We start from the raw sequence: 27816 nt of genomic DNA, 5'->3' as shown, positions 1-27816 counted from the left end.
TGGAATCACAGACTTGCAATATCCCATTTTATTAGAAGCAGCAGAACACAGAGGTTAAACACATGCACACGGAAGTCAGACCCACGTTCAAATCCTGGTCCCACCACTACAGACTGTGTGACCTCAGGGAAGCCACTTCTCTTCTAAACTCAGTTTTCAAGGCCAAAGGGAACAAGGGAGCACATTTTTCAAAGGGCTGCTTCAAGCAGAATGCAGGCAAACTACTGAGCTATGATCCGGTTCACAGTCTGCCTCAACACATCTGCTGAATTGAGTTCACCAAAGTGAATCGTTTATCAGCCAGTTTAATAGAAAAGTTACTTTGCACCATGTATCAGAGAAAGTCAAGTTTTATTGCTTAAGGAATCTGAAAAGGATTGTACATGGACAAGAGGGAAGAAATACTGAAATGTACCAGTAATGTATTTTCCATGATCTGTGATTTCATTACTTTGCAGATAATGGTTTTCTCCTACAGATTTCTGAAAATATGGCAAACTTCTCACTGACATGTTCTCCAGCTTTCCTTTTATACTTTAGAAAGGTTCAGACAACTGTTGTTGCTGTTTATTCACTAAGTTATGTTCTACTTGCCATGCTCCTCTATCCGTGGGATTTCCCAAGCAACAATATTGGAGTAGGTTGCCATTTCCTTCTCCAGGGGATTTTCCCTACCCAAGGACTAGTCTCTTGCATCTCCTGCAGTGGCAGGCAACTTCTTCACTGCGGAGCCACAAAAGAAGCCCCACTTCTTTCTTATATAGGGGTTTATCAGTATTTCCTATTTCTTATGAACCTACAGGAGAATATGTTTTAAAAGGGTGAAACTGAATTCCAAAATTCAATTTTAGAATATGTACAGTTTTCTCACAGAGCTATCAAACCTGGTTTGTTGTTAATGCTTTTTAGCTAAGGTGAACTCTCAGTGCAAAATTCAATTCAAAGACAAATAATCTTTTCTTGATTCACAGACACTAAGTATTTGTAGTAATATGGACTTCATGGGCAGGTTTTTTAACATAAATAATTCTTGCAAATTGCTTTAAATTTCATAAAAAGTAGCACCAATATTCTAGTATTCTACTCCCTTCCCAGGATAAACAATGACAAAAATATAAAACTGCAGGAAAATTTTACAAGTCACTCATAGTTGTTTATTACAAAAATTAAAAACTATGAAATAACTCCATGCTCAAGAGCACCAAGTAATCAATAAAGAGACTGATGTATAAATTATTTTCACCTTCAATTTATTTTGTAAAATTTACTTTTGGCTGCACCTTGAGGCATGCAGGGTCTTATTTCCCCAACAAGGATCCAATCCACAATCCCTGCTGTGGAAGTGTGAAGTCAGAACCACTGGACTGCCAGGGAAGTTCCTTTTCTTTAATTTTTAGACTAAAGGTCAACTTCAGACCCCAGACTACTTTTCCAAGCAAAGCACAGAAGATAATATTTTATCATTTATACTCAAAATTATATTGACAATGTCATCGGAAGAGGAATTTAAAAATGCAATTCAACCTGCAACTTACTAGGCTAGTGTTTTCCAAACTGCAATTCTGAAAGCAAAATAGTGGGTCCTGACAAGAATAGAAAAAAATATCAGGCGCATATAAAGTTGTAAGGGTAGGCACTGTCTGGTAAACTTTTTGTTTGGCATGTGTGTACATATACATTGGGTTGCAGTGCAGAATGTTTTCCACTCTTGAATTGCTATGATTCAGTTACTGCTCTAAGGCCCACTAAATTTTGCCTTCTGGAGCCCCCTACAGGCTTTAAATGTTAAAATCTTGAGTTTTACAGTAAATAAATATAGTAAGCCTTTTGATGGAGGGTGTTCAAGACCTAGAACTTGATTGTTTACACAGGAACAGTCGCTTATACAGATGTATCAGCAGCCTTTGCTCTAAGAACTGAAACTAACCATGTGCACAGCCTCAACCTTGAAGTTATACCATCCTCAAAAAACCACATTAATTTGGCAAGATCAACCTTAGCCTTTGTTGTTTAATTTTCTCTTAAAATTAAGAGAAATATATCAGTATCTCACAAAAGAAGCTGTTTGGGGGCAAACTAAGAAGTGACAGAATCATGAGGACTTTAGTCTTGTTAACAAAGAGATTCACTTTTATGAGGTTTTCACAAAGCAGTGTTGAAAACTCAAATCAACAGACATGCAGCCAGGTAATTAAAAGGTTTATTCCCATAATCCTACTCCCCAAGAAAGGTTTGAGTAAAGAGCAAAAATTCTGAACAATCAAGTACTAACCATTACCCCAACTCAACTGTTATAAGAACTAAGGGGTCACATATCAAAGTAATAGAACTCTATGATGTGATAAGAAAACTGAAGTGCTGTAGGTAATACAAGTTTCCATTGAGAACCAACTAATAGGCTCTTAGGCTAGGGCATTCTTCCCTTGCTCCTCTTTCATAAAAGGAAAAATATAAATACAAAGAAAAAGTAACAATGTTTATCATGCTTCCTACCACACCCAAAACAAAAATTTGAAAAAAAAAAAAAATCTGTTTGCAGAAGCCTAAGAGGAGACTAAAACCACAAATATCCTGCAAACAATCATCAAACACTATTCTGACCTTAATTCCACCTGTATCAAGTCACCTATCTCAGAGAGTTTGGGATGGTTTAGTAAACCTAAGGTTGATTAGTAAACCTAAGGTTGATTACAGAACCATGTAAGAGGCCAAATAAATGGTAGATGAGCCTGTAGAAAGATCACTTGGCAGTAAATCAATTTAGCATAAATGAAGGTGATTCATAACACATCAATTAGAAGCAGTTTTTTTTTTTTTTTAAATCAGTGTTGGTTGGCTCCTTAAATAGATCTAAGACTGAAAGTGATACAAAATGGACAGGTCTGACTTGCAAAATTTTGGTTCGTCCAAAGCAAACTTGGCACATCTTAAAATGATCCCATAGGCTGACATACACAGTCATGTCTTATGTTTATTGGAACATAACTAGACCCAGCCTAGATACTACAATGGGGTTTGCAATTCAAAATGTATCCTTGGCTTTAGAATAATTTACATTGAAATTAGTAAAATCTTCACATAAAGCCAGTAATTTGTTTAATAAGAGCTCCATTTTAGTAAAATGTTTGACTTACTATTAAACAAATATAACTATGTTCAGAATTATGCTTGCCCTCCCCCCAAAGCCTCAGACTAATGTTTACTATGAACATGTTGGATAAATTATAATCTATTCAAAACAAATGGTAACACAGCCTATTTGCTACTTAATTCATAAAATATGGATAAAAGTTTATTTGAAAAGAAGGAAAATGAAATTTACTCCCATTCTTTAGTATTTTCTTGTATAAACTGAGGTTTGAAGAACGACTCTTCTTGGACAATGAATAAACATTCGGAGGGAATTGTGTACAAAAAGCAGTTTTTAAAACAAGAAATGGGAGTTCAAGTGATATACTTCCTTTTCCTATCACCACCCAGTCCTCTTGATTAAGATCACTCCTTCTCCTGTTATTCCTCTCTAAACAGCCATCACAATTACCATCGTCATCTTTAGTTCATCTCTTCAAGGTGTTCTTTCCTTTCTCTCTATTGTGCTTAAGGGAAATATCCTTCCTACTGTTTGCTGGCATCTTGAATATCCTCAAGATAATACTAAAATAACTGCTTTTATAAAATAGTTTGTGCTTTTATCTGTGATATCAAGACCCATTCATGAACAGAGAAATATGTTATCAAGTTTACTTGTAACACTTTAATGCCCTTCCCTTTTGTTTCCAAGACCACTCTACCTATCAAAGGAGTTATTCTACTGAACATTTAATAGCCAGTGATTTTGGTACCCAAATTCAGATTGAGTGACGTTCTCCCATGTACATGAACTCAAACATAAAACACACATTCATATCCATTACTCATTCATTCTCACTCAAGCAAGCATACACACACATTTTCTTTCTTTCCAGAACAAGCCAGAATTACAGCTCTTTTGGTGATTGTTATAATTTTTGGAATGGTTCATAAATTTTGCAAATTCTTTGAAATTTGTAACTTTTATCTTTTTTTCTTTCTTTTTTTCCAATTGTGAACCATTCCATATTGCATCTTTATTGCAAAAGTCAACATGCTTCTTAGAAATTCAGATTGTAATTGATAAAACAAACATTACATATATGAATTTAAATGTATAAACAGTTAGAAATTCAACAATATCTCCTATTATACTATTACACAAGTTCACAATTCTGTAAAAACTATAATACAGGCATACTATACATCAAGAGGAACCACTATTCCTTTTCACATGATTTTTTTCTCTTTTATTTTTTTTTTTAAATAATGATCCATACCATGGACCTTTCTTTTTCCACCCTAACAAGACGTTTTCCAATTTATCACCTTAGCTAGTGACAATGTTTTCTCAATGTTACAACATGAAGAAATTGAGGGAAATCCTACATTCCCCGGGGTTACCTTTTTAAGCCTCGGCAGTAAGCCACTAGTAAACCCAAGCTGACTGAGCCAGGTTGGTGGTTGTTATTGCTCAATTGCTACTTAGAAAGATGTCATACACATTCAAAAGAACAGAATTTGCCTCAGATGGGATGTGTTATTTCTGTAAGTGAAGATGCCAAGAAAACAAGTCATCTTTACTCGATTTTAAGAGAGATTCTAATGGTTTGGGATCTCAGCCCTAAAGGAAAAAATACATACATTCAACTAGTTTACACTAACCTTAACTTAAATTTTCCAATATTTAATGAATATATTGAGTTATTTTTGAGAGTCAAACATTAGAAATGACATTTTGAAAGTGTTTTGGTCCTATTTAAGGTATATCAAAAATTACATTTTAAAGGGCCTAAAAACTTACTGGAAAAAGTGTCTATTTATTCTTCACTTTAACATCCTTCTCTTTCACCCCCTCTCCCCCAAAAACTAAAAAATCAAACAAATCCTTTAACTCTCTCCGTACTGAGAGTGTAATAAGATGTCAATTTTAGGTTAAAAAAAAATCATATGAAAAGGAATCTCATTCTGCTGAACTGTCAGTCTACTGAAAATTTTCTTACAGCTCCATTAATTTACTGTAATTTTCAGTTTCCAAATACAAAAATACAACAATTCTTATTGAAATCTATACGCTGGTAGTTTTAGTACACAAAAAAAACCAAACAAATTATTTACAAAATTATACAGTTTAAGAAAAAACTTTATACAAAAAATATATAAATCCTTTGTTCCCTCTATCACGTTTAAACTGTCAGGACTCAAAATATTCACCACAATGAATCTTTCAAAATATATACCGACTGAGCCACAGACATCAAGAAAATTTCATTAGAGATGATGGAGGAAGAAGGAGCAAGATTGCTTATTCTAGGTACCCCACTGTGATGTTTTCCTGCTCTTATAAGCTTTGTGTTATCAGAAATATAGTAATAACCTAGAAAGAGGAAGTCCTTATCATTATGAAGGGAGGATTACATGAAAACTTAAAAATGATCCTGGTTTGACACATCATTCCAGGAAAACATACAGAAGAGGAAAGATAATCAGAATGTGGGACTTAACTTCTTAGAGCCAAAAAAAATCTAGAGTCCTGATGGTTTTAAGTCTCTTAGTGAATAGTTTCTGCTGTGAGAAACAATCTTTACCTCAGGAAACAAAATCCTTGACATGGTGATCACCAAGAACCTTCTGAAGCCAACAGGAGGTTTCAAATTTTCACACCACACATATTATAAAAACATAGATGTGTATATCCTTGAAAAAGTGATATCCTATTTACATTAATCATTTTATTTCCCCAGGGGTCAATACAGTGTAGTGTTGCTCCTCTGCTTTTCCATCTAACATTCAGAACACAAGGACATAAATTTACAGATATATTTTACTTAACAGATACTCTACTCTATACAGTGCACAGTAAAAATGCACAGTGATGGAAACTGTCTACTGAAAGATGCATATGTTCATGGATAGCAACAAGCTACAAAATTATGAAAATATAAGGTCATCTGATCAAAGTCAAGTTATGACTCCCATTTATTACTAGCATACCCATCCCCCTTCCCCATCCCACCCCCAACCTACCCCCAGTCACCTCACCATCATGGTTTAAATTTAGGAAAAGCATTTCAGACACTTTAAAACCCTTTTGCATAACTATTAACTGAAGTGAAGCTTAAAAAAAAAAAGCTGGTGACTCTCCCCACAAATCCTTCCATCATTCTCATCAAAATATCACTTATTTATCAAGGTGCTGGTTTAAACTTTTTATTGGGGACTGACTTTTGGTGGCCCCAAAGAATCACTTATCTCAGTAATGGGTAAGTCAGGCTATTAATAAAAAGGAAGGAGAAAGAAAATGGGGATGAGAAAGGGGCAACAGATAAAAGCCTTTTATAGTCTGAAAACAAGGGGAAAAAAAAAAAACACAACTGAACCAATGCTTGATAATTTCAAAGCAAACTAAAACTCAGTAGCAGAAGTTCAGAAGAGTTAATGTGATGACAGAACGGAAATACCACAGAGCCTGCCTAGCACTGAAGAACAGATATGATTAACACTAAAATAGTACTCACTGCTGCATATTAAATCCCCCCAAAATTTAGACTGAATATAAATTGGGCTCCGCCTCAATAAAAAAAACTAAATTTACATTTCTTCCAAGACAACTCTTGAAAGCCAAAGGGTATTTTAATTACAAGTATCTCCTACTGTCTGACGACCCATCCATAATAGCTGAGAGTTAAGAGATTCCAAGCGATTTGACATTTAATGAAATTTTATCAGCAGATTATAATCCAAAATAAAATTTCTGAACACCCTGTCATTTACATCATAATCCAACACCAATAGCAACAAAAACAGGTGGTGTGGAAAATAAGGCTCTAGAGATTATCCATGTCATTCCTGTGGATCTTCACAACTGTGTAAAAGTCAACTAGGCCTTTGGTGCTTTAATATCATGAACAGTTATGAGATGTATTTAAATAGCAAACTTGCTGTCCTTACACCTACTGTGTCGAAAAGAAAAATAAAAAACAATTTTTTTTTGGCTCATTGACTTCTTTAAATAATTTTAAAAAGTTGTTCTTCTAAACAATATTCCTAAAAATTATACAAGTCGCATCAGATTTCATCTTCGCCATGAACGAGACTCATATTCATCTTCGTCTTCGTCGTCGTCATCATGCAAAAACAAATCTGAGGTTTCTGTTTCCTGAAAAAAAGAGGGTAAAATCTGCTCAGTGGCACAAGAAAGCTAAGTAGAGTACTTCTTAGGCCAAAGAACAAGCAGACTAGTATACAATGCCCAGATTGGACTGACAAGTGGAAAACTCAAGAGTATCTTTAGTGAGTAAGTAAAGTCATTTACTGTGTCTGACTCTTTGTGACCCCATAGACGGCAGCCCACCAGCCTCCTCCATCCATGGGATTCTCCAGGCAAGAACACTGGAGTGGGTTACCATTTCCTTCTCCAATGCCTGCAAGTGAAGTTGCTCAGTCGTGTCCAACTGTTCGTGACCCCATGGACTGTAGCCTACCAGGCTCCTCTGTCCATGGGATTTTCCAGGCAAGAGTACTAGAGTGGGTTGCCATTTCCTTCTCCAGGGGATCTTCCCAACCCAGGGATTGAACCTGGGTCTTCAGCATTGCAGGCAGACGCTTTACCATCTGAGCCACCAGGGAAGCCCAAGTATCTTTAGGGGCAAGAAAAACTAAAAATGTTAAAAATATATACATATATATATTTGTCTCCCTTGCTAATTTTTTTAGTTTAATAGGAAACTTCATTCTAATATCATCAGGAAAATTAAAAAACATATGTTTAGTGGGGGGTGGTATCTATGAAACATGTTTTTGATTAATTTTATTCTATTATATTAAAAGTGAGAAAAATAAATAATCCTTGAACTTCTGAATTTTTCCTCTAAAAGCCAATTATTTGTGAGGGAAGAATGTAATAACTTCCCTATGACACTGACATTCCATATCTACCATAAAAATCTAAAATCTTATAAACATTATGAAGTATCTACAAACATTCCCAAAATACCAAGATTTTTCTGTTCTTAACAAGGGAAAAGTTTCTGCTTTTGTAAAATTTTCTGCTTTAGGTAAAATTACCCATTTGGTCAAGAAAACTCTTGATCAGCCAAAAATGCTTGCTATCTTTTAAAACCAAAATTACAGTGAATGAGGAATAACTTGCATGCAATGCTCCCTAAAGTGTCTACTTTAAGCAACTAACTAGAAATATAGGAGTAAAAAAGCAATATTAGTCCCCATTGTTTTAAGAAGTTGATTAATACTTATATTAAGTCCATGGTTTTGCTATTCTTTCCTCTTATGTCCAACTTCCTTACACTCTCACTTCAATGAATTATACATAGAAAATAAGAAACTCAAATCTATTACTTATGTAACTTGAATATATGAAAACTAAAACAACCAGATAAAACTGAATTGTTCCCTTAATCCACACCTTTATTTACCAAAATAAAAATGTCCAGAGCCCCAATAAAGCCGAAATAAATGCAAATTTAAAAAAAAAAGAACAGTCTCTCCTAAAACAGAAAATAATCCCCAAAAGAGCTTTTTCACTTCTGCACCTGTCCTGATTCTTTAATAAGCTTCTAGACTAGTGTTAATCACATGCATGAAAAAACTCATTATGCATTTTAAAATTTGTATTATTTAATGTCAAGAAAAGCATACAGCTGGAAAACAATCTAATTCATCTCCTTTATTTTCAGTTGTTAAATTTACCTCCTCCTTGACTTCTTCTTCTTCAGTCTCAGTGGATACAGAAGGCACCTTGGCCTTGTGCCATGATATTTGTAGCCGACGGTCTTTGAATTTCGACCCTTGGTTTGCAGGCTAAAATAGATTTTAGAACACAAAAGTTTGTACTCACATTTACTAATGATTTCTTCAAATTGTGTGCTATTAAAAGTTTAATGATTATTTGAAGGAAAAAAAAATCTGTTAAAATGGATCTACAAATAATCTCCAATGAGAGCTAGAAAAGTGATGTTCTTTTTAATTAGAAAAACATTTCTAATTAGAAAACATTAGAAAAGCCATTATCCTGGCTTTCCCAGGATAATCCATGATTAATGCTGATGCCACATAAATTTTAAAATTTGTCTTGGTTTGGAATAAAAATTATATACAGTCATTCTACTTAGAAAAATCATGATGAGAACAACAAATACTGCCTTAATATGATTATGACCTTTCACATTGATAATTACAAATTTAGAGTAAAATCTTACAAATGTAAGTAATTTAAAAATCATCTATTCATCTCATGACATCCCTTCTATCCCAATCTATATCTGATGAAACTATTCCCACTTCCTTTCATGAAATGCTATACGACGACATACACTCCCCGGCACATCTAAGCATCCCACAAATGTTAAACACCATCCTGCGGTTTTGTTTTTGTTCGCTTCTGCAAGTGTGCTCAGCTGTGTCCAACTCTGCAGTCTCAGGGACTGTAGCTGGCCAGGCTTCTCTGTCCATGGAATTTTCCCGGCAAGAATACTGGAGTAGGGGATCTTCCTGACCAGGGATCAAACCCAGATCTCCTGTGTCTCCTGCACTGGTAGGCAGATTCTTTACCACTGAGCCACCTGGGAAATCAAACACTATACTACCTACCTCAGGGTAAAATTACTCAGTTTCAAATGTATTTCTTGTTACTACCATCTAAACATTCCCCCCCACCACCAAATTTCAATAAGAGAAAACAAAAAACTCATGGGACATATGAAAATAAATATCAGAATTACTCATTTCAATGTCCCATGAGTCAAAATGTTTACATTTATCATCTTTTCAAAATTAGGCAGTTACTAAGCAAGTAGATATTAAAAGTTCTTATCACTAGGAAAAAACTTTTTCTCATGAGGTGACGATGGATGCTAATTAATTTTAGTAATCATATATGTATAGCAAACCATTAAGTTGTACATCTGAAAATAATAGTGTTACATGTCAATTATATCTTAATAAATCTTGAAAAAAAGGCAACTTGTGTAATTTGTTGATTTGTTGTTGTTACTGTTCAGTCACTAAGTTGTGTCTGACTCTTGTGCAACTTCATGGACTGCAGACTGCCAGTCTCCACTGTCCATGGCATGGAGTGGGTTTCCATTTCTGTTTCCAGAATGATCCAGATCTTCCCAACCCAGGGATGGAACCTGCGTCTCCTGCATTGGCAGGCAGGCGAATTCTTTACCACCACACCACAAGGGAAGCTCCTAATTTGTATAATAGACATCCTTTACTCTATCCTTTAACATATAATATGACCAATTATAGAGACTTTATCAGTATTCTGTTCATTCCTATATTATTTAAGTTCTTTCCAATTTTACTGAAGTATAACTGACAAAACTGTAAGATATTCAAAGTGTACAATGTGATGATTTGAAACACTGGGAAAAGATACCCTTCCTCCTTCGATCAATACATCCATATCTCACATATTTAGCCTTTAGGGAGGGGATTGAAGAAGGGGGCTAGAACATTTAAGTTCTTATCTCTTAGCAAATTTCAATTATATAATACAATCTAATCAACTGTGGTCACCATTAAGTTCTTACTTTGTTATTTCAATTTTTAAATAAAGATATGTTACTTTTACTAGCAAGAAAAAGCAATATAAAAATTTTAATCTGTATTAACTGGGTTGCTTTCCAAAAAAGGCAGTAGTTCTATTCTCCAGAAGGGAATTTTAAGGCATTAAATGTATTATATATCTATTAATATTATTGAAGGAAGAGGAGAAATCTAATTTGCATGCAGCCACGAACTAAGAATATAAAACTTCCACTACCTAACTTGCAACAAATAAGATTAATAAATAGAATAAAGATGTATTTTAACATTAAGTTCAAGTCAGGAACTCTCACACAACACTGACGGGAACCTAAACTAACTAAACTAAACTAACCTAACTGAGTTTACTCAACAGTTCCATCTACACCAACAGAAATGCATAGATATATTAAAAGACATTTAAAATAATGTTCACTGCAACACTGTTCATAAAAATGAAATGGAAATAATCCAAATACCTATCAACAGGAGAATGGAAAAGTAAATTGTGGTATATTTATACAACTGAAAATTATACAGAAATAAAAATAGCAAACTACTGTTACATGTAATAACATGAATAAATCTCAGAAATATAACGTTAAGAAAAAAACCAAATAGACACACTTCAAAACAGCTTCACTAAAACCCATCAACCATCTTTACATTCAGATACAGCTGCTCAATGAGCTTTTCACAATCATTAAGGACAGTAAAAGGATACTGAAAACATACATTTTACTAGCCTTTGTGAGATATGAAATACCTCAAAGAAGAGCTGCCCTGTAAGTTTGTCAAATCTACTCTCAATAACGTCTCAGGCATATGTATTTCTGTATTTTTTTTTCCCAAAGAAAGCATACAATACTGTCCAAGTACCTGTTACCAGAGTTTTTTCTAGCACTCAAGACGGTCTGATAGCACCCTGTCAAAACAAAAAACAAACTACAAAACACCATCAAAACTAACAATAGTGTCTTGTTCTTTAAGTTGGCTCATGTGCCTTGGCTTTCTTTGCTCCTTCCCCAAATGTCTGGACATATCCCATAATGCAGAGGGTGTTATATTTCAGACTTTAAAAAAAGTATATATGTAAAAGTTGGTTATTATAAATACTCTATTATAATGACTCTACTTATGACAAGGGCAGAGAGCCAACTGAGCATGACTTCTGGGTTAAAACTTAAACATTTACATATACATCTCCAGTAACCCTTAGGATACAGCAAAGTGGCTTCCTACCCCACAAGATAACCTCCTTTTTTAATGAAAACTTTCTGCAGAGCCAAATTTATGAAAATTCTGATTTATATTATCTAATGCCACCTCAGCAGAGCTGGCCATGGATCTAAACGCCCAACTATTTGGCAAGGAGATTCAAATGTTACATAATCAACACTGAAAGACAAAAATCAACATTAACCTGGGCTCCAGAAGAACACCCTGCACACGTACAGTGCTCCTCCACATGTTACCTTCTTTACTCCTAAAAGAAGTCTCTTAAAGACAATCTTTCACTTTACAAAAAAAAAAAAATTACGGTCAGACTAGTGAAAGAACTGGCTCAAGAGTAAACAGGCTACAGCCAAGATGGCTAAAAATCTGGACATTTTATAACAAGCTAGTGTTCTCCCATGGCCAGGGCAAAGCAGGGGCATCAAACTAATAAAATAGTGTGAAGTCTTGCTGTGTTAAGATTTCCTTCACCATCTTTAGGGCTGAAAATGCTTTCTCTCAAAAAAGTTGTTTGAGGAATAGGGATTTTGGATGTTAACAGTGAACTGTGTATTATCACCTTGGTCCTGCCACATATTAAGTGTATGATCTCGATTGACTTTTTTAAGCTTCACTTTTCCCATCTTTACACATGGGATTTTACACGTACTTTATACAGTTATTTAAGATTACATGAGATCATGCATGAAAATGCTCTAGCACAAATAACACTCAGAAAATATTTACTGAATGAATTAATGAATGGTTAGGAAGAGAATATATGCAAAATAACAGAAACATTTATCTGTGGCAAATATTTATTTAAATGTTTGTCTAAAAGTAAGTGGTCATCACTGTATACAGAATATAACTAAGCATGACACTTCTCCTAACAAATTTTTCCTTTGGACTTCATCTCCATCCCAGACTATTTTCACTTATTGGTACCTAAGCCATGTAAACACCTGGTAAAAAATGTAATAAACCCTAAAGCAAAAATCAAATATATCTTTGGAACAACTTTTGTCACTACAAATGCATTTATGTGACATATTTCGGAATACAGCATGAGCTACTTCTTGACCTTCAAATATATTAGCAGGAATGTGCTAATATCCGTGATTTTACAACTTAATTTTCTAATCTATAAAACATTTGACATTTATACAGAAGGCAGCAAGGAAATGCTGAATACAATGAATTTATAGTTAGCACTTACTACTTTAAAAACTTACTGAAAAATGCTGAAGTAAGTCATCTTTCTCCTCTTCCATGAAGCCCCCAACTGTGAGTGCTTTGGGGCGGTGGTCCACCACCATGTGATTTAGTGAACCCCTTCCTCTCCCTCCACGGCCTCGGCCTCTCCCTCGACCTTGAGAGGACATGGTCTTTCCTCGACCCACAGGTAAAATACCTAATCGTGCAGCCTGAATAACAAAAGGCAGAATATAATATACACTGTCAGACTAAACCTTGGAAAAGAGAGGGATATTATTTTTTGAGATGTTAACTGTAATAGGTAACTCTTCTTAATCTCACCTCAACCTGTAACTGATTGAGTTTTTTCCGTAACTCTGTTGTGTCTTCTCCTGAGGATAGCCTCTTGTGAAGGTCCAGTTCAGTATCTAATAGTTCTTTTTGGGCCTGTGGAAAAATTAAGAGTAAAAATGTATTTTTTAGACAACTTACAAAATCTTGTTCAGAATATTACACTTTTAGAATGACACAGATCTCTTCTGGGTAAATGTGAAAGCATGAAATCTCTTCTGGGTGTTTTAAGGAAAGTAACTTGACAGATATAATACTGAAAACATGTAGAGTATAATGTTATCAGTAATAACAATAAAAAGTATTACTGTTTAATAAGTAGTATTACAATATGCTTAAGATGGCCTAAAAATCAGACACTGAAAACAGTCATCTGAGATGAGGGAGCTGAGAATGATTATCACATAATAAAACATCATAACTGAAACACAATGTTACAAAATAAATTATATTGTAAAAATTCACTAACAACATTTATAGTAATTGCTTTCAGATCTGAACCCTGTAACTATTGCCACTCTTTTTCTTTTTTAAAGGAACAAATGATCAGTCTTTAGCTGGTGTGACTCTGAGAGATATTCTTCCCCCATCTTCTCTTAAATTTCTATAATTAAATGTTCTTTCCATAACTGGGGAAGCTTCAATTAAAAATAACATTTTTATTACATATTTTAAAAGCTTTTCATCATAAGTTAATATTTTAAACAAAATTTTATTGGATTATATAGTTGACAATGTTATGCAAAAAACAATCTTAAAGAAACACATTCTTTTACTAACAGAAAACCACAATTTCAAATGTAATATAATACTGTATATAAAAATTTAATTCTATATATCTGACAAATTTATTCCCAGTTCTCAAGTGAAGTGACGTTGCTCAATCGTGTCCAACTTTTTGCGACCCCATGTACTGTAGCCTACTAGGCTCCTCAGTCCATGGAATTTTCCAGGCAAGAGTACTAGAGTGAAAAAAAAAGAGTACTAGAGTGGGTTGCCATGCCCTTCTCCAAGCGATCTTCCTGACCCAGGGATTGAACCCAGATCTCCTGCATTGCAGGCAGATGCTTTTGCCATCTGAGCCACCAGGGAAGCCTCTAGTTCTCAAGGGCTGCAGATTTATCTAAAATCCTACTACAGAGCTATAGAGCAATGACAGAACCTCAGTGTAAAAGCAAGCATTCTCCTACGGTAAGGAAACAAATAGAAGTTAACAAAATTAGACTTAAATAGATCTAGAACTTTTGACTGTTGTTTTCAATAAAAAGCCATATTTTTACCCATACTAAAGTCAACGCTATCTTCTGACTATTAAAAGAGATGGCTGTATTACAATGTAATCAAAGAATTATGGAAAGAACTAAAAAGAGGAAATGTCTCTTTCCTTGTCATTACTCTAGCAGTTACATCTTCAGCATGAAGAACAAAAAAATTTCAGTTAAAAAAATACATCTTTGTTCAAACTGGGTAGTATCATTTCTTTCAAAGGGAGTACATAGCATTTACAGAAACATTAAAAAAAATTGTTGCTAGTGTCTCACGCTAGTCATTTAAGGGTTCCACTGTACTTTCAAAGTGCCAAGCACACCACAAATGTTCAATAAGCCTATGCTGAAAGAAAAATGCAAACAATTACCTCTGTTTTTGTCTTTATTTTAGATGGTGTGGAGACTGCAGAAGATGTTTTTAACTCATCTTTCAATTGTGAGATCTTTTCTCCAAGCTCTTTCAAAGTCTTCATTATATTTGCCCTCTCTTCTGGTTTCATGTTTTTGTTTTTTTCTAGCTTGGATATTAACATCTATAAAATAAACAACAAAAAAAGTAAAACTATGCTTAGTAAATTCTAATACAAATAACCTTGAAAATTTTGGGGGGAATATCTTTGGAAAATCCACTCTGTACATAAATTCCAGCAAGCAAATAATGAATGTTTGTCTTACCTTTTGGCATTCTATTTGTTTTTCTAACATTTCTTGCCTCTTTTTCCTCATATCTTGTTGTAGCTTCATTGCTTCCTGTACAAACAGGTAAGTTTCTCATTACTAATTTTTTCCTTACATGTCTGCCAATGATACATAAGGCTACTGTATCTCAACTCATCTCCCCTGAGTCATTCCTTATACAAGCCAGCTCTTCCTCCTAATCAAAAATTGGCTAACCAGATATGGAAATCTTTAAATCTATTTTCCCAACACTTCAAAGTTTACAAATGTAAACTTCAAAGTTTACATTTATAATTGTACTTTAACATTTAAAATACTGAACACAAATTAGCTGTATCTATGAGGTTTATTCACTTAAAAGACCTGAATGCATATATAAAGAAAAACTAGAGCTGTTTTCACCTCCCCATGTAATAAGTCAAATCCTTATTTTTGAAGTTTAAAGTCTGAAAATGTGAGATGCAGCTCTAGGTTAGAAATGATAGCAAAATCTATCTGGAAAATGTCACCTCTGACCCTTACGTTAATTAAATCTCTAATTATACTTAGGTAATATATATATAAACGTCTATTTTATTTGAAAAACTATGTGAGTTTAAATCTAAGATGATAATTATTGTTATACTTCATGTGAAACAATATCTAGTGTACAATGCCAGAAAGAAATTAAGAGAAAATAATGGAACAAAAATATCTGTTTCTCACCCTTTTCTCTCCCTTGTAGGAAAAAAAGGAAATAAAAGGTCAACTCACTCAGTGTCTTTAATTTTTATATAGAAAAAAAAAAAATTTCTTTCCTTGTGCTTGATGTAGCTACTAAAGCAACTAACTGCAAAACATTTTTCAAGTATACAATGCATCAAGTAGCAGTTAAATAAACATTATAATGTAGTAGCTCCATACCAACATTGGATTGTTCAAGTTTATTAATACAATCACTTAAGAATTCAATAGATCCTTTCTTTTTGAAGAGAAGAAGAATCAAGATTGTTACCTGTTTCTTTTTAAGAACTTCTTGGACATCATGAGATTTTGATCCTGAACAAAGTTTTGAAGGTGTCTTTAAGTTTGAGGAGCTATAAATCATTTTTGGATGGCCTGGAGTTGAAAATATCTACAAAACACATATATGATTAAATCTTAGCAATGCCTTAAAATAATTTTTTAAAAAGACTGCATAAATTTTTTAAAGGAGTAAAGTTTTGGCTATTTTTACATTTTTTTTTTTATTTTTACATTTAAAAACTCTCCATTTATAAAACAAGTTCTTTATATATAAACTCAATTATCATTCCAATACAAAAACTTTTTAGCAATAATGTTGCATTCATGAATATAAAGAAAATTTCCTTTATATTTTCTTAATTGGGAGAAAAAGAACAACTACTCGACATCTAGGAGCCAGACTGCCACTCACAGCTGGGCCTCAGTGTCCCCTTGTTAAACATGAGCAATTTCATAATATATTGACTTCAGACAAGGCCACTCTTGTGGATCTTGGTGGATCAAGGCAAAAATAAAATCATTGCATGACTAAACACAAAAAAACCTGTAAATACTACCCAAACCATAAAATGACTAAACTCTATCCTGGCTAATATGAATGACTACAGCTTCTTTACCAAATACAGCTTTGGCCTAATTCTGGTCTTCCCTCCTTCTAGGTAAACTTATTAGGAATTCTGATCATACCATTACTCCTCTTTCTTTTAACCTTCCCCCAAATTACCTAACACAGCCAATCCTAAAATAAGCCCTTGCTAACACCCTCTAAATGACATTTTCCATGGTTTCACTATGTATACTTCCTCAATGAATAATAAACTCAACTTGCTCAACTAAAGATGTGTGTGTGGAGGTCTTTCACGGGGTGAGGTGGCTAATGTCATTAAGCTATCTTCCACAGCTGTCAAATAAAAATCCATGTTTCTAATAATTGTAAACCCCCCTAAGAAGTAAGGTACTTTGCAAATGTTACAACCAACCATAAGACAAGTAGCCAGCTCACAGATCTAATGCTGCAAGCAAAATGGTGTCCGTCTTTACTCTGTTCATTTTGCTATCTAGATTTCTTTACAAACAGATGACTGCAGATAATCTTCCCCTCTTAAAGGCATAGCAGAGCAACATACTATACTACAATCTCTCTGGTCAAGTTTTCCCTAACATACTCCACTCTTATTTTTTAAATTAACTTTGAACACATCATATAAGGGACACAGAAAAATGTGTATAATACTAAGAAATTATAAATACTTAGATATAATACTAAGAAATTTGTGGAAAATTCAGTCATGTAATATATATAAATACAAAACTTCTCTCGATCAAACAACACTTAATTGCCCTAAAAATTAAACCATTTTAAATACACAGGAAACTGAAATACTGTAGAAATCTGTACATATGATGTTCATGTTGTTATAATTATTTATCAAAATAAAAATGCCAATAGCTATAATTTACTGAGCACTTAATATATTCTTTTGTGTTTTACCAACACGAAATTTTTTAATCCCCATAGCAACTAAGTTTATTAAAATGGAAACCAATGCTTGTCAATTATCTAACACAGCTAAGAGTCAGTCAGCACCATGTGACTTCAAAAACTGTGATTGTTTTTGGTTTTCCATTTTTTACTATTGGTGATTTTTAAAAAAATAAAGAGAAGTACAAAATTACATATGTATATAAAATGATGCATCCATCACCAAGCAGCAATGATCAATTTACATTATTTTATGTAAAATAACATTGTTATATTTAAATTCCCAACTGTATCCTCATAACAAACACCACATATTATTTTATCTGTGGTTTTTTTTTTTTTGGCTTCACCCTGAGGTACGTGGGATCTTAGTTCCCTGAAGAGGGGAGGGGTCAAACTCATGCCCCCTGCATTTGACGCATGGACTCTTAACCACTGAACTGCCAGGGAAGTCCTTGTGAGTATTTCAGTTTTATCTCTAAAAGATAAGGACTCTTTCCTTTTTTACATAAAACCACAATACAATCATCACACGTAAATGGTAACAATTCTTTAAAATCATTAAATATTTACAACTCCAGATTACAATATAATTTTCAAAACATTTTCCCATATTTGAATTAGGATGTACTACTTTGGCCACCTCATGCGAAGAGTTGACTCATTGGAAAAGACCCTGATGCTGAGAGGGATTGGGGGCAGGAGGAGAAGGGGACGACAGAGGATGAGATGGCTGAATGGCATCACCGACTTGATGGGCATGAGTTTGAGTAAACTCTGAGAGCTGGTGACGGACAGGGAGGCCTGGCATGCTACGATTCATGGGGTCGCAAAGAGTCGGACACGACTGAGCGACTGAACTGAAAGTCCATATAGTATAATTGGTTATATTTCTTTAAAGTCTCCTCTAATTCTGTTTCCCTCTCCACAGCTTTCCTTTAATAAAGAAAAACATTCATTTGACTCTGCTGGGTCTTAGTTGCAGCACATGGAATCTAGTTCTTTAATCTGGGATCAAACCTGGGCCCCCTGCCCTGGAAGTGTGAAGTCTTAGCCACCGGACCACCAGGGAAGTCCCTCCATCACTGTAAATCACTTGTTGAAGAGACCAGGTCACTTGTCCTGTTGTATTCACCACAGGATTCTATGGTATCCTTTAACATGTTTCTCTGACCTCTGAATTTCCTTTAAATTGGTGAAGAGTTCTAATATCTTCATGACATTTTTTCGCTCTTTGAAAGGATGCTAGTAATCTTTGACAAATTCTTTGCTTTTTGGTTTGACAAAATATTCTAGGGCTCATCTGGAACACTGTCAGCCCCAGATTTGGGAACAGACATCTCTTCAAGGATCCCTGGTTCCTTTTGATGCTGGGGACAGGAGTGTCAGGGTCATTACCATCAGGCTGGGTTAGTGTTTCTAGACCTTTTTAGTGGACAGAATTGAGAAATGTTTCGGAGGTTTTTAAAGTTGTCTAGTTTCGTCTATCCCTGCCAAGATTTAAATTACCAAGATACCACCAAGATTTAAATTACATGGGTTACTTTTTTTTCCTATTATAAACAAATACTTACATGTGTTCACTGCCCCTACTTTCTAACAGTGGCTGACTACATTTTTTGTTCCATTTTATTTCTTTTACTTAATGTATCCTGATGATCACCTCATGGTATATATAAAGATAGTCCTCATTCCTCTGCAAAGTTACACATATGCAATAGGGTGGATGTACTACATTTTTAGTAACCTATCGCCTACTGACTGATATTTGGACTGTTTCCAGTCTTTCACTATTGAAAAGAGTCTATGTTTCCTGGTCTTGCTCATACTTCTTTCCATAGCTTGACAAGTACATCTTTGGCATAGATTCTTAGAGGAGGATTACTGGTTTAGAGTAAATGTGTACATAATTTTACAGCATAATTCACAGACAACGCCAAATTTCAAGGGGATTGTACCATTTAGCATCTCTGTCAGCATATAAATTTCAGATCCTTGTAGAAATTACCCTGGTTTGTTAGGTATTTAAAAAAATTTTTTTTTCCATCAGGCTATCCAGTCATCCCAATAACATTCCCCAAAAGTCCATACATTCCCCACTGATCTCAGATAATGTGTTAGCATATAATATATCCCTATTCTTAAGTCTATAAATCTCAGTCTCAGATTGTGTTTTAGTGCTCTCTCATGTGCCAGTATCAAATTGTTTGAGTTGTACAGACTTCACAGTGGTTTTAATATCTAGGAGAACTATCCCCACTTGTTCTTTTTTAGTTTTCCTACCTCTCTTAGGAAAAAACAATCACCATTCTAGAGAGGAGTCATATAGATATATTTTCAAAAGCAAAAGAAACTAGTTAAAAATATGTTTCAAAATTTGACTTTTGAATTATGACTGAATCCCTTTCATGATGTTAATTAAGCAAGACAAATGATTAAAGAAATGGATTAATAAAGACATCTATTAATAAATGGCTAAAATTCTCAATTCACACCTAGCTTTGAATAGGAAAAGAAAATTTAATTAGCAAATTTCTGGCTGAATTATTGAAATTTAGGCAAGTTGACCAGCCATATTTATGATCAGCTGTCATAACTATCTTGACTGAGGAACTAAGACATTACAAATCTGGGTGATAATCAATTTGTTAATTTCTTTGTGTCACTGAACAACTCCAACTCTAAATATATTTAAAGATTCACAGAAACAGATATACCTGGCAATCATCTCCAGCACCACCTGACTGATTCAACAAGTGTGCTGCATCACTCTGGTTACCACTGGCATGTCCAAGACGATGTTTCACAGGAACCTTATTAAGAACATATGCCCCTGATGTCTGCGGTTTGCTCATCATCTGCATATACAAAATAAATACATTTGTGGCAGAAGTTTTTTAAATGCCTAGGAATGATACAAATTTAGGACAGTGATTACCCTGGGGAGGAAGACACGGGAATGTGAGGGTAGAGTGTTTCTATTATTTATAAGGTTTTTTAAGTGAAGAGTTAGACATACAAACAACTGCTATTATCCATACTCTTTTGGATGTCTGAAATATATCACAACATAATGCAAATATATGTGTATGTACTCACAAATAAAATTAGTAATTTTTCAATGATCCCCTCAATATGTAATGCTGAAAGACTTACGGGTTTTGACAGTTTAATATGAGTAACTGTGATAGGACTACCCTAAAAACATAACATAATCTCAGGCTGCATTAACAGCATGGGGTCTAATGGATCACAGAAATGACTGTATCACTTTTCAACACCCTTTAGCCAACACTTAAGGAAAGCCTTTACCTTAAGGACCTAACATGAAATGGGACAGAGACAAAAGAAATGCAAACTTTACTGCAAATAAACAGGATGGTGAATGGAGCTAATACTAGGTCCTAGTATTCTATGCTTCTTATTCTATCTGAGTATAGATAGAATAAGAACATGCTTCTTATTATTCTATCTGAGTATATTTAATTCAAACAAAAGAATGCCTAGGACATTATCAACATCACCAATATCTGAACAGTTCTACTGCAGGGTGATTTGTTCTTTCCTTCGTTCATCTATTCATTCAAATATGTTTAGAGCACTATGTGCCACGCCTTGCTTTAGGCACCAGGGATGGAACAAATAAAACAGACAAAATCCCAGTCTCCTGGGCTCCCATTTCAGTTTTAAAAGAAACGTAATATTTCTATATGAGAAAAAATAGGACAAGATGGTGGGTATAAGAGTGATTGATTCTAACACAAAACAAAGAAGTTGTTCTAGATTCAGAGTTGTTCAGTGGTGGATGGTTATCGTAACTGAGTGCTGAGAAGAAGGTATTTCTTAAATGTGAAGATTTATGGGCCTTGTATCTAGAGACTGACTCTGTAGATCTGAGAAGGTAAGATTAAAAAATGTGCATCCAGGTAAGTGATTCTAGCACAGTGCTTCTCAAGCTTCAAGGTACCTGAAAATCACATGGACAGCCTATTAAAACAGATTACTGAGTCCTCCCCATTCAGTAAGTTGAGGTGAAGCCCAAAATTACATGTCTAATAAGCTCCAAGGAGATCAGACGTTGCTGGCCTACAAACCAAAATGACTGGCTCTGATGTACAAGACCAAAGACAACAAATTGAGAGACAACGATCTAGGGGACAGGCCTAAGGGGCCTTTAGTTCCCTGTGAACCAGCAGATTACCTTCTGAATCCCCCCATGTACTGACGAGGGAGGAGACTGGGCCACCAGCACCTGCTGCTGGTGGAGGTGCTGCGGCAGGTGATGGTGCTGCTGTGACAGGTGACTAAGCGTTTGCTGCTGCTGCAGGAGCAGCTGCGTTGGAGACTGTAGTGCTGGTTGCTCATTATTTTCCCTGTGCCACAGGACTCGAATGAACCGGTTGTTTAGAACTGCTTCAGTGCTAGAAATGGCTTTTCTGGCCTCTTCATTAGTAAGATATTGAATAAGGGCTGCTTCTGGATCTCCCTTAAAAGCAACCTATAAGAAAAAACAATAGCAACAACAAAACACAGAAATGAATGATTATAAGCAAGTAAATAAATAAATTACTGATAAAGAATTCAAAAGCAGAAAACAGCCTGCTGAAATCCATTGTGAAGTCTATGTAAATAAAGATAGTTCTCTCTTATAAGGTAACATATGTATTTCAATGTTATATATGAAAGAATACTAGATTATTTAATAAATAATCCTAGTGATGTTACATAACCACTTGGAAAAGATATAAGAATTCCTTCCTGATATCTTACATCCAAATAAACTCCAGAGACAGAAAATGTTTTACAATAAACAAAACAACCCACAAAAACCCAGGTAGAAGAGGTGAACATCTGTATACTCTGAAGGTCTGGAAAGCCTTTTTACAACACATCTATAAATGCAGGACCATAAAGACAAACAGCAGATTTAATCAAGTAAAATCTTAAACCACTGTCAGTCCAAACAAGTCACGAACAAATGACAAAATGAAAAAGTAATTTTAATATATATGACAAGCAAAGGTTTGGAAAAGACTTATAATGCCTTCATTTAAAGAAATGAAGAGGGAGGTGGGAGGGGGGATCGGGATGGGGAATACATGTAAATCCATGGCTGATTCATGTCAATGTATGGCAAAAACCACTACAATATTGTAAAGTAATTAGCCTCCAACTAATAAAAATAAATGGAAAAAAAAAAGAGCAAAGACAGTGGATAGGTAAATGTGAAAGTATTACAAATGGTGTATATCAATTAGAGTCTACCTAGAAATAAAAACAAAGCAAATTCAAGTAAGTACGATTTTTCACTTATGAAACTAGTCTAAAAATTTTTAATGGATCCGTATTATAGTTTAGATGAGGCTTCATAAATTGCATTTGACAGTATCAATTTGGCTGTTCAAATGAAAAGTTTTAAAATTTCCTTAATTTCAGCAATGTGTCATAAAAATAAAAATAAAAACATTTATCCAAAAGGAGCCTTACCATAGCATTGTTTCTATTAAAAAACAACAACAATGTAAATTTCCCCAGAGAATAGTGCTTATATAAATTATGGCTTACTGCTATGGACTGAATTATGTCCTCACTAAACTCATACACTGAAGCCCTAACCCCCAGTGAGACTGCATCTGGACACAGGGCTTTTAGGAGGTAAATAAGGTTAAATGAGATCAAAGGGAAAGGACCCTAATCAGATAGGACATACAGCAAGAAGGTGCCATCTGCAAGTCAGGATCCATATAGGCTAGTATCTTGGGTTCCAGGCTATGGTACTTGTTATAGCCACCCAAGCAGACTAATATACTCATCTGCATTAAGCTATCTACTTTTTCTAAATGCCTAGGAACAATAATGACCTAGGAACAATTTAAGAGAAAAAACGTAGCTAGAGATAGGTAAACTATATTTTGATTTGATGGCAACACTAAGTAAATGGACTGAAATACCAATTTAAACAGATCTTCTAATATATTACCCTCAATTACAGCATAACACTCAACCACCAAGTTGGTAAAGTCAAAAAATTAGCAAGCACATAGCAAAATATAAAAGCTATGATTTACCTGATGTTAAATTTTAGTACCTAAAATTCTCATAATTAGAACCAAGCTTAATCAATTAATATTTCACAAAAGCCAGTTCAGTAGACAAAAATACAATCTTAGAAACTACCAAAAATCTCACTACCTAGTTAGAATACTAAAGCAGGTAAAAAAAAGTCATTTGTCCAGACATAAAACTATGAACAAAGATATAATAATCAGCCCAATGTCTTTCAGGAAGAGGTTCAGAAAGAAACCAAGTGAATTCAGAGGACAAATTCAGCACAATTTCAACGTAAAGCTGGGCATACAAATACATGGTGGGATTTAAAACACATAGCAGAGATGATCAAACTAATCACTGATTTGTTTAAGCAAAAGTGAGCTGTTTCCAAAGATTCATTATGATCCAGTGTTAAGAATCTGCCTGCCAATGCAGGGAACACGAGTTCGATTCCTGGTCCAGTAAGATCCCATGCGCCACAGAGCAACTAACCCCATGTAACTACTAAGCGCACGTGCCACAACTACTGAAGCCCACACACCGAGAGCCTGTGCTTCACGAGAGAAGCCTGCACACTGCAACAGAAACCTGCAGCAGCAAGAGAAAGCCCCACACAGCAGTGAAGACCCAGTGCAGCCAAAAATAGATCGATCTTTAAAAAACACATTATATACATGGATTCTGTCACCAACATAGCCACACCTACCTGGATATTAACAATAGTTCCAAATTTGCTGAAGTGTTCATTGAGCTTGGTAATGTTGTTCAATTCCTGAGGGATTTTCTTGACTTCTAATTTGGTGTTTGTATACTGATTCTTTCTCAAGAATCCTGGTTTACTCTGATTGTTATTCCCTTGTCTGAAAGGAATATTAACAGACCTTAGTTAATTCTCTTACATTATGCCCTAGGCAAGAGATAATCAGCAAAGAATGTAAGTTTATATTTATCCAAGTGTCTTCTTTAAGCACTTAACATCCTTCAGATATTAGTAGGTAACTTTCACATTATCCTTATTACATAAGAGCAGAACAGGTGCAAAGAAAGACTGATGTCTCAATAATTATAAAACTGGGCTAAGCCTAGAAATTATTAATATCTGTTATGAATATTCTGTTGACTTTTTAACATATAAGACATACTAATGATGCCTCTGGGAACCTCAGTTTTGATACACATAGATTGAAAATTAATAATTAATGACAACTCTTAATTTTACAAATTTACTAATGCAAGCAAAAAGCCAAAAACATCAATTAGATGTTACTAATAAGCAAATTCTCTTACTTTCCCAACCAAGGTTTCTTTGTAAGTGGCCCTTCCAAACCACTCATAGCTCTTTTCCGGCTATCAGGTTCAAGAACTACTCGGGTTATGTTACTATTAATTGAAACAGGAACCGGTGGTTCAGTCTGGATGACGATGTTAGCAGCTGTTGAAAACAAAAACTAACATTACTGGCAATGCATTATATTTGGGGAATTTCAAATGATTAAAATATTTAGTCCAAAAGTTAAAAATCACTGTGAATAGTACCTAATACTACCACTTCCTTTTCAGAAATGTTTAACAGTAAGAATAAATTATCAATTGACTCCCTTTCCTCCTTTTTTAAAGATACAATATGCATGTTTAAACAGTCCTAGCCAACTCTAATCTAATGACTGAGTCAAGCAAGGATCATGAATGGAAAGGGAAAAAAAAATCAGTGTAACAGTGCTGGAGAATGAGATACTTAACCTGATGCCAAAGTACCACTCTACAAATTATATACTTTACAACAGAGAGCTAAACAATTACTGCTCTAGGTAAGTGATCAAATTTATTAGACCACAAACAGAGTGAAATATTTATCTCCTTATATGATTCAACAAGAGGTTCACATGGATACGATATTACTATGAAATTATGATTTTCCTATGTGTGGCAATATTGTGCTCATATAGTACTGTGTCTTTTTCTCAGATGTAGTCTAAAGGATCTTAAAGTGTCAGAATCTCTAAAATTTATTTTCAAGTGATTCAAGAAAAAAACTGTAAAGGGAGAGGGGAGGAAGGGAGAGAGGAGTGCACACCAGTGAGCATTCAGGCCCAAAGCTGACAGAACGTCAACAATTGGTGAATCTAAGTCAACGTATCTAGGGGCTTATTGCACTTCTGATTTGTAGCTTCAAAATTACTCAAACTTAAAAGATGAAAGGAAAATTCAAAGCTAATATTATAAATTAACACATTTCATTCACAATAGTCAGGACTAATAAAATATTGGGTTGGTCATAAAGTTCGTTTGGGTTTTTCCAAAAGATATTATGGAAAATCCCAAACAACTTTCGCCAACCCAACACTGTATTAACACACTGACCTTACAACAGGTTGTCAGTGGAAAGAGGTGTGCTGAACAAAAAAAGCAAATGCCAACACAAAACTACACATGTTACATTCTGAGTATTCTTCATGACTTTCAGCAACTCTACCAAAAGTAAAATCAATAGCAAAGAATAACAACTGTGGGGCTGAAACCATGATCTTCCCACTAATTTGGTAACAATATGTGCATTACAGCACAGGAAAAAAGAGCCTATTCTTTGGAATTAGGTTAATGAGCTAATTAATCTAGCCTCTTTTAGTTGGCCTGAGTGTCTTTAACTGTTAAAAGAGAGTAAAAATATTAATAGTACCTCATTTAAGGAGTTGGTGGTAAGGAATACGAGAGATAATAATGTATTAAAAAACATTTGGTTTAGTCTTGTAGAGTTAACCTGTAGTGGCAATAGTACTATTAATGGAAGTAAAGAACAGTAAATACAATCAGGATAAGAAGGTAAGAACAGGAAAATGTCTACCAGATGATTAAACCAGGAAAATATTATCAGGATGGCCTATGGCCAATCATTCAAACTGAAATTAAATGCTGGAAATCTGCCTATTATTATAAGAAACCAGAATCTCATCAAACTCTTTAACCAAATTTTTTCTCAGTGGAGATATCAACCCATATTAAAAGCAATACTTGCATTTCATCTTTTAAGATTTGTGGCTATACTTTATAAAGGTCCTAACATATGGTTATAATCATGAATACTAACAACAGTCAAAGAATAATTTTATGACAGTGTTTTAAGTTCGGTGTTATTAGTATGAAGCACAGCTCTTAAAATACAAAGTAGGCCATTAAATGATTTTATTCCTGGAGGAAGAGGGATCATGTCCTCTTTCTATATCTAACATCCAGCACAGTGCCTAAAATAGCCTAAAGTCCTAAAAAAGAGCAATTAGTCAACATTAGTATTATTTTTACTTAAAAATAAATACATTCTGCTTAAAGCTTTAAAGTAACATTTGGACACAGATATTCAAAAACATTTATGAGAGATCATTACATAACACCCTTCAGAGATAAAGTATTTTTAGACCTTAGTGAGGTCAGAAACGCCATGCCCAAGTGACATTTAGCATGACAAAAAGTTAAAGGCAGTATCACCTCTTGGATTTGCATCCATATCTCCAGATGTTAGGCCAATCAGGTTTGGGCGCTGTGTCTGTGTTCTTGAAAAAAACTGTCTATATTGAGATCTACCAGAACTGGTAATACTAGGAGCTTCTGGATTATAACCATCAGGTTCATAGGTATCTGAGGGAAAACAAAACAACAGAACATGTAAAAATCAAGAGTAAACAATTTCTTATTATAAAATAACCATAAAAATGAATTTTCTTCAACAAATAAAATTTTATCAACCCACATGTATTTGTCTTTGAATTTAGAGTATATAGATAAAACCTACTGAACATCAAAGAAACAAAAATGCTCCAGTCACAAAACACAGACATGCAAATCCATTTTGAATTATGGATATGTTTCTGGATTCATTCACCTAATGTCATTTTTGTCCTCTATAATAACCACATAATTCAAACTTCACTGCACATTTTTAAGAGAAATGTTCAC

General features: G+C 34.5%; 1 protein-coding gene and 1 non-coding gene across 5 annotated transcripts in view; both read right to left on the bottom strand.

Annotated features, from left to right (window-relative positions):
• Positions 1–10: 10 nt before the first annotated feature.
• Positions 11–27816, bottom strand: part of RBM27 (RNA binding motif protein 27) — a 62153-nt gene continuing 34347 nt past the window's right edge. For all 4 annotated transcript variants that reach the window (XM_020872327.2, XM_020872347.2, XM_020872337.2 and 1 more), the window contains 12 exons: positions 27349–27498; positions 25156–25300; positions 24575–24728; positions 22019–22315; positions 20535–20675; positions 16324–16443; positions 15327–15401; positions 15020–15184; positions 13375–13479; positions 13071–13262; positions 8779–8889; positions 11–7228 (listed from right to left, as the gene is read on the bottom strand). In XM_020872327.2, coding sequence (XP_020727986.1) covers positions 7145–7228; positions 8779–8889; positions 13071–13262; positions 13375–13479; positions 15020–15184; positions 15327–15401; positions 16324–16443; positions 20535–20675; positions 22019–22315; positions 24575–24728; positions 25156–25300; positions 27349–27498 — 1739 coding nt within the window. In that variant the 3' untranslated portion in view covers positions 11–7144. The remainder of the gene's footprint in view (positions 7229–8778; positions 8890–13070; positions 13263–13374; positions 13480–15019; positions 15185–15326; positions 15402–16323; positions 16444–20534; positions 20676–22018; positions 22316–24574; positions 24729–25155; positions 25301–27348; positions 27499–27816) is intronic.
• On the bottom strand, positions 7627–7698 carry TRNAC-GCA (transfer RNA cysteine (anticodon GCA)). Its single transcript has one exon. It is a non-coding gene; the product is annotated as a tRNA-Cys (tRNA).

This window comes from Odocoileus virginianus, chromosome 3 (genome assembly GCF_023699985.2).
Source record: "Odocoileus virginianus isolate 20LAN1187 ecotype Illinois chromosome 3, Ovbor_1.2, whole genome shotgun sequence".
NCBI lineage: Eukaryota > Metazoa > Chordata > Mammalia > Artiodactyla > Cervidae > Odocoileus > Odocoileus virginianus.
The sequence above is the reverse complement of the archived record's forward strand: the minus strand, read 5'-3'. Positions and strand labels throughout refer to the sequence as shown.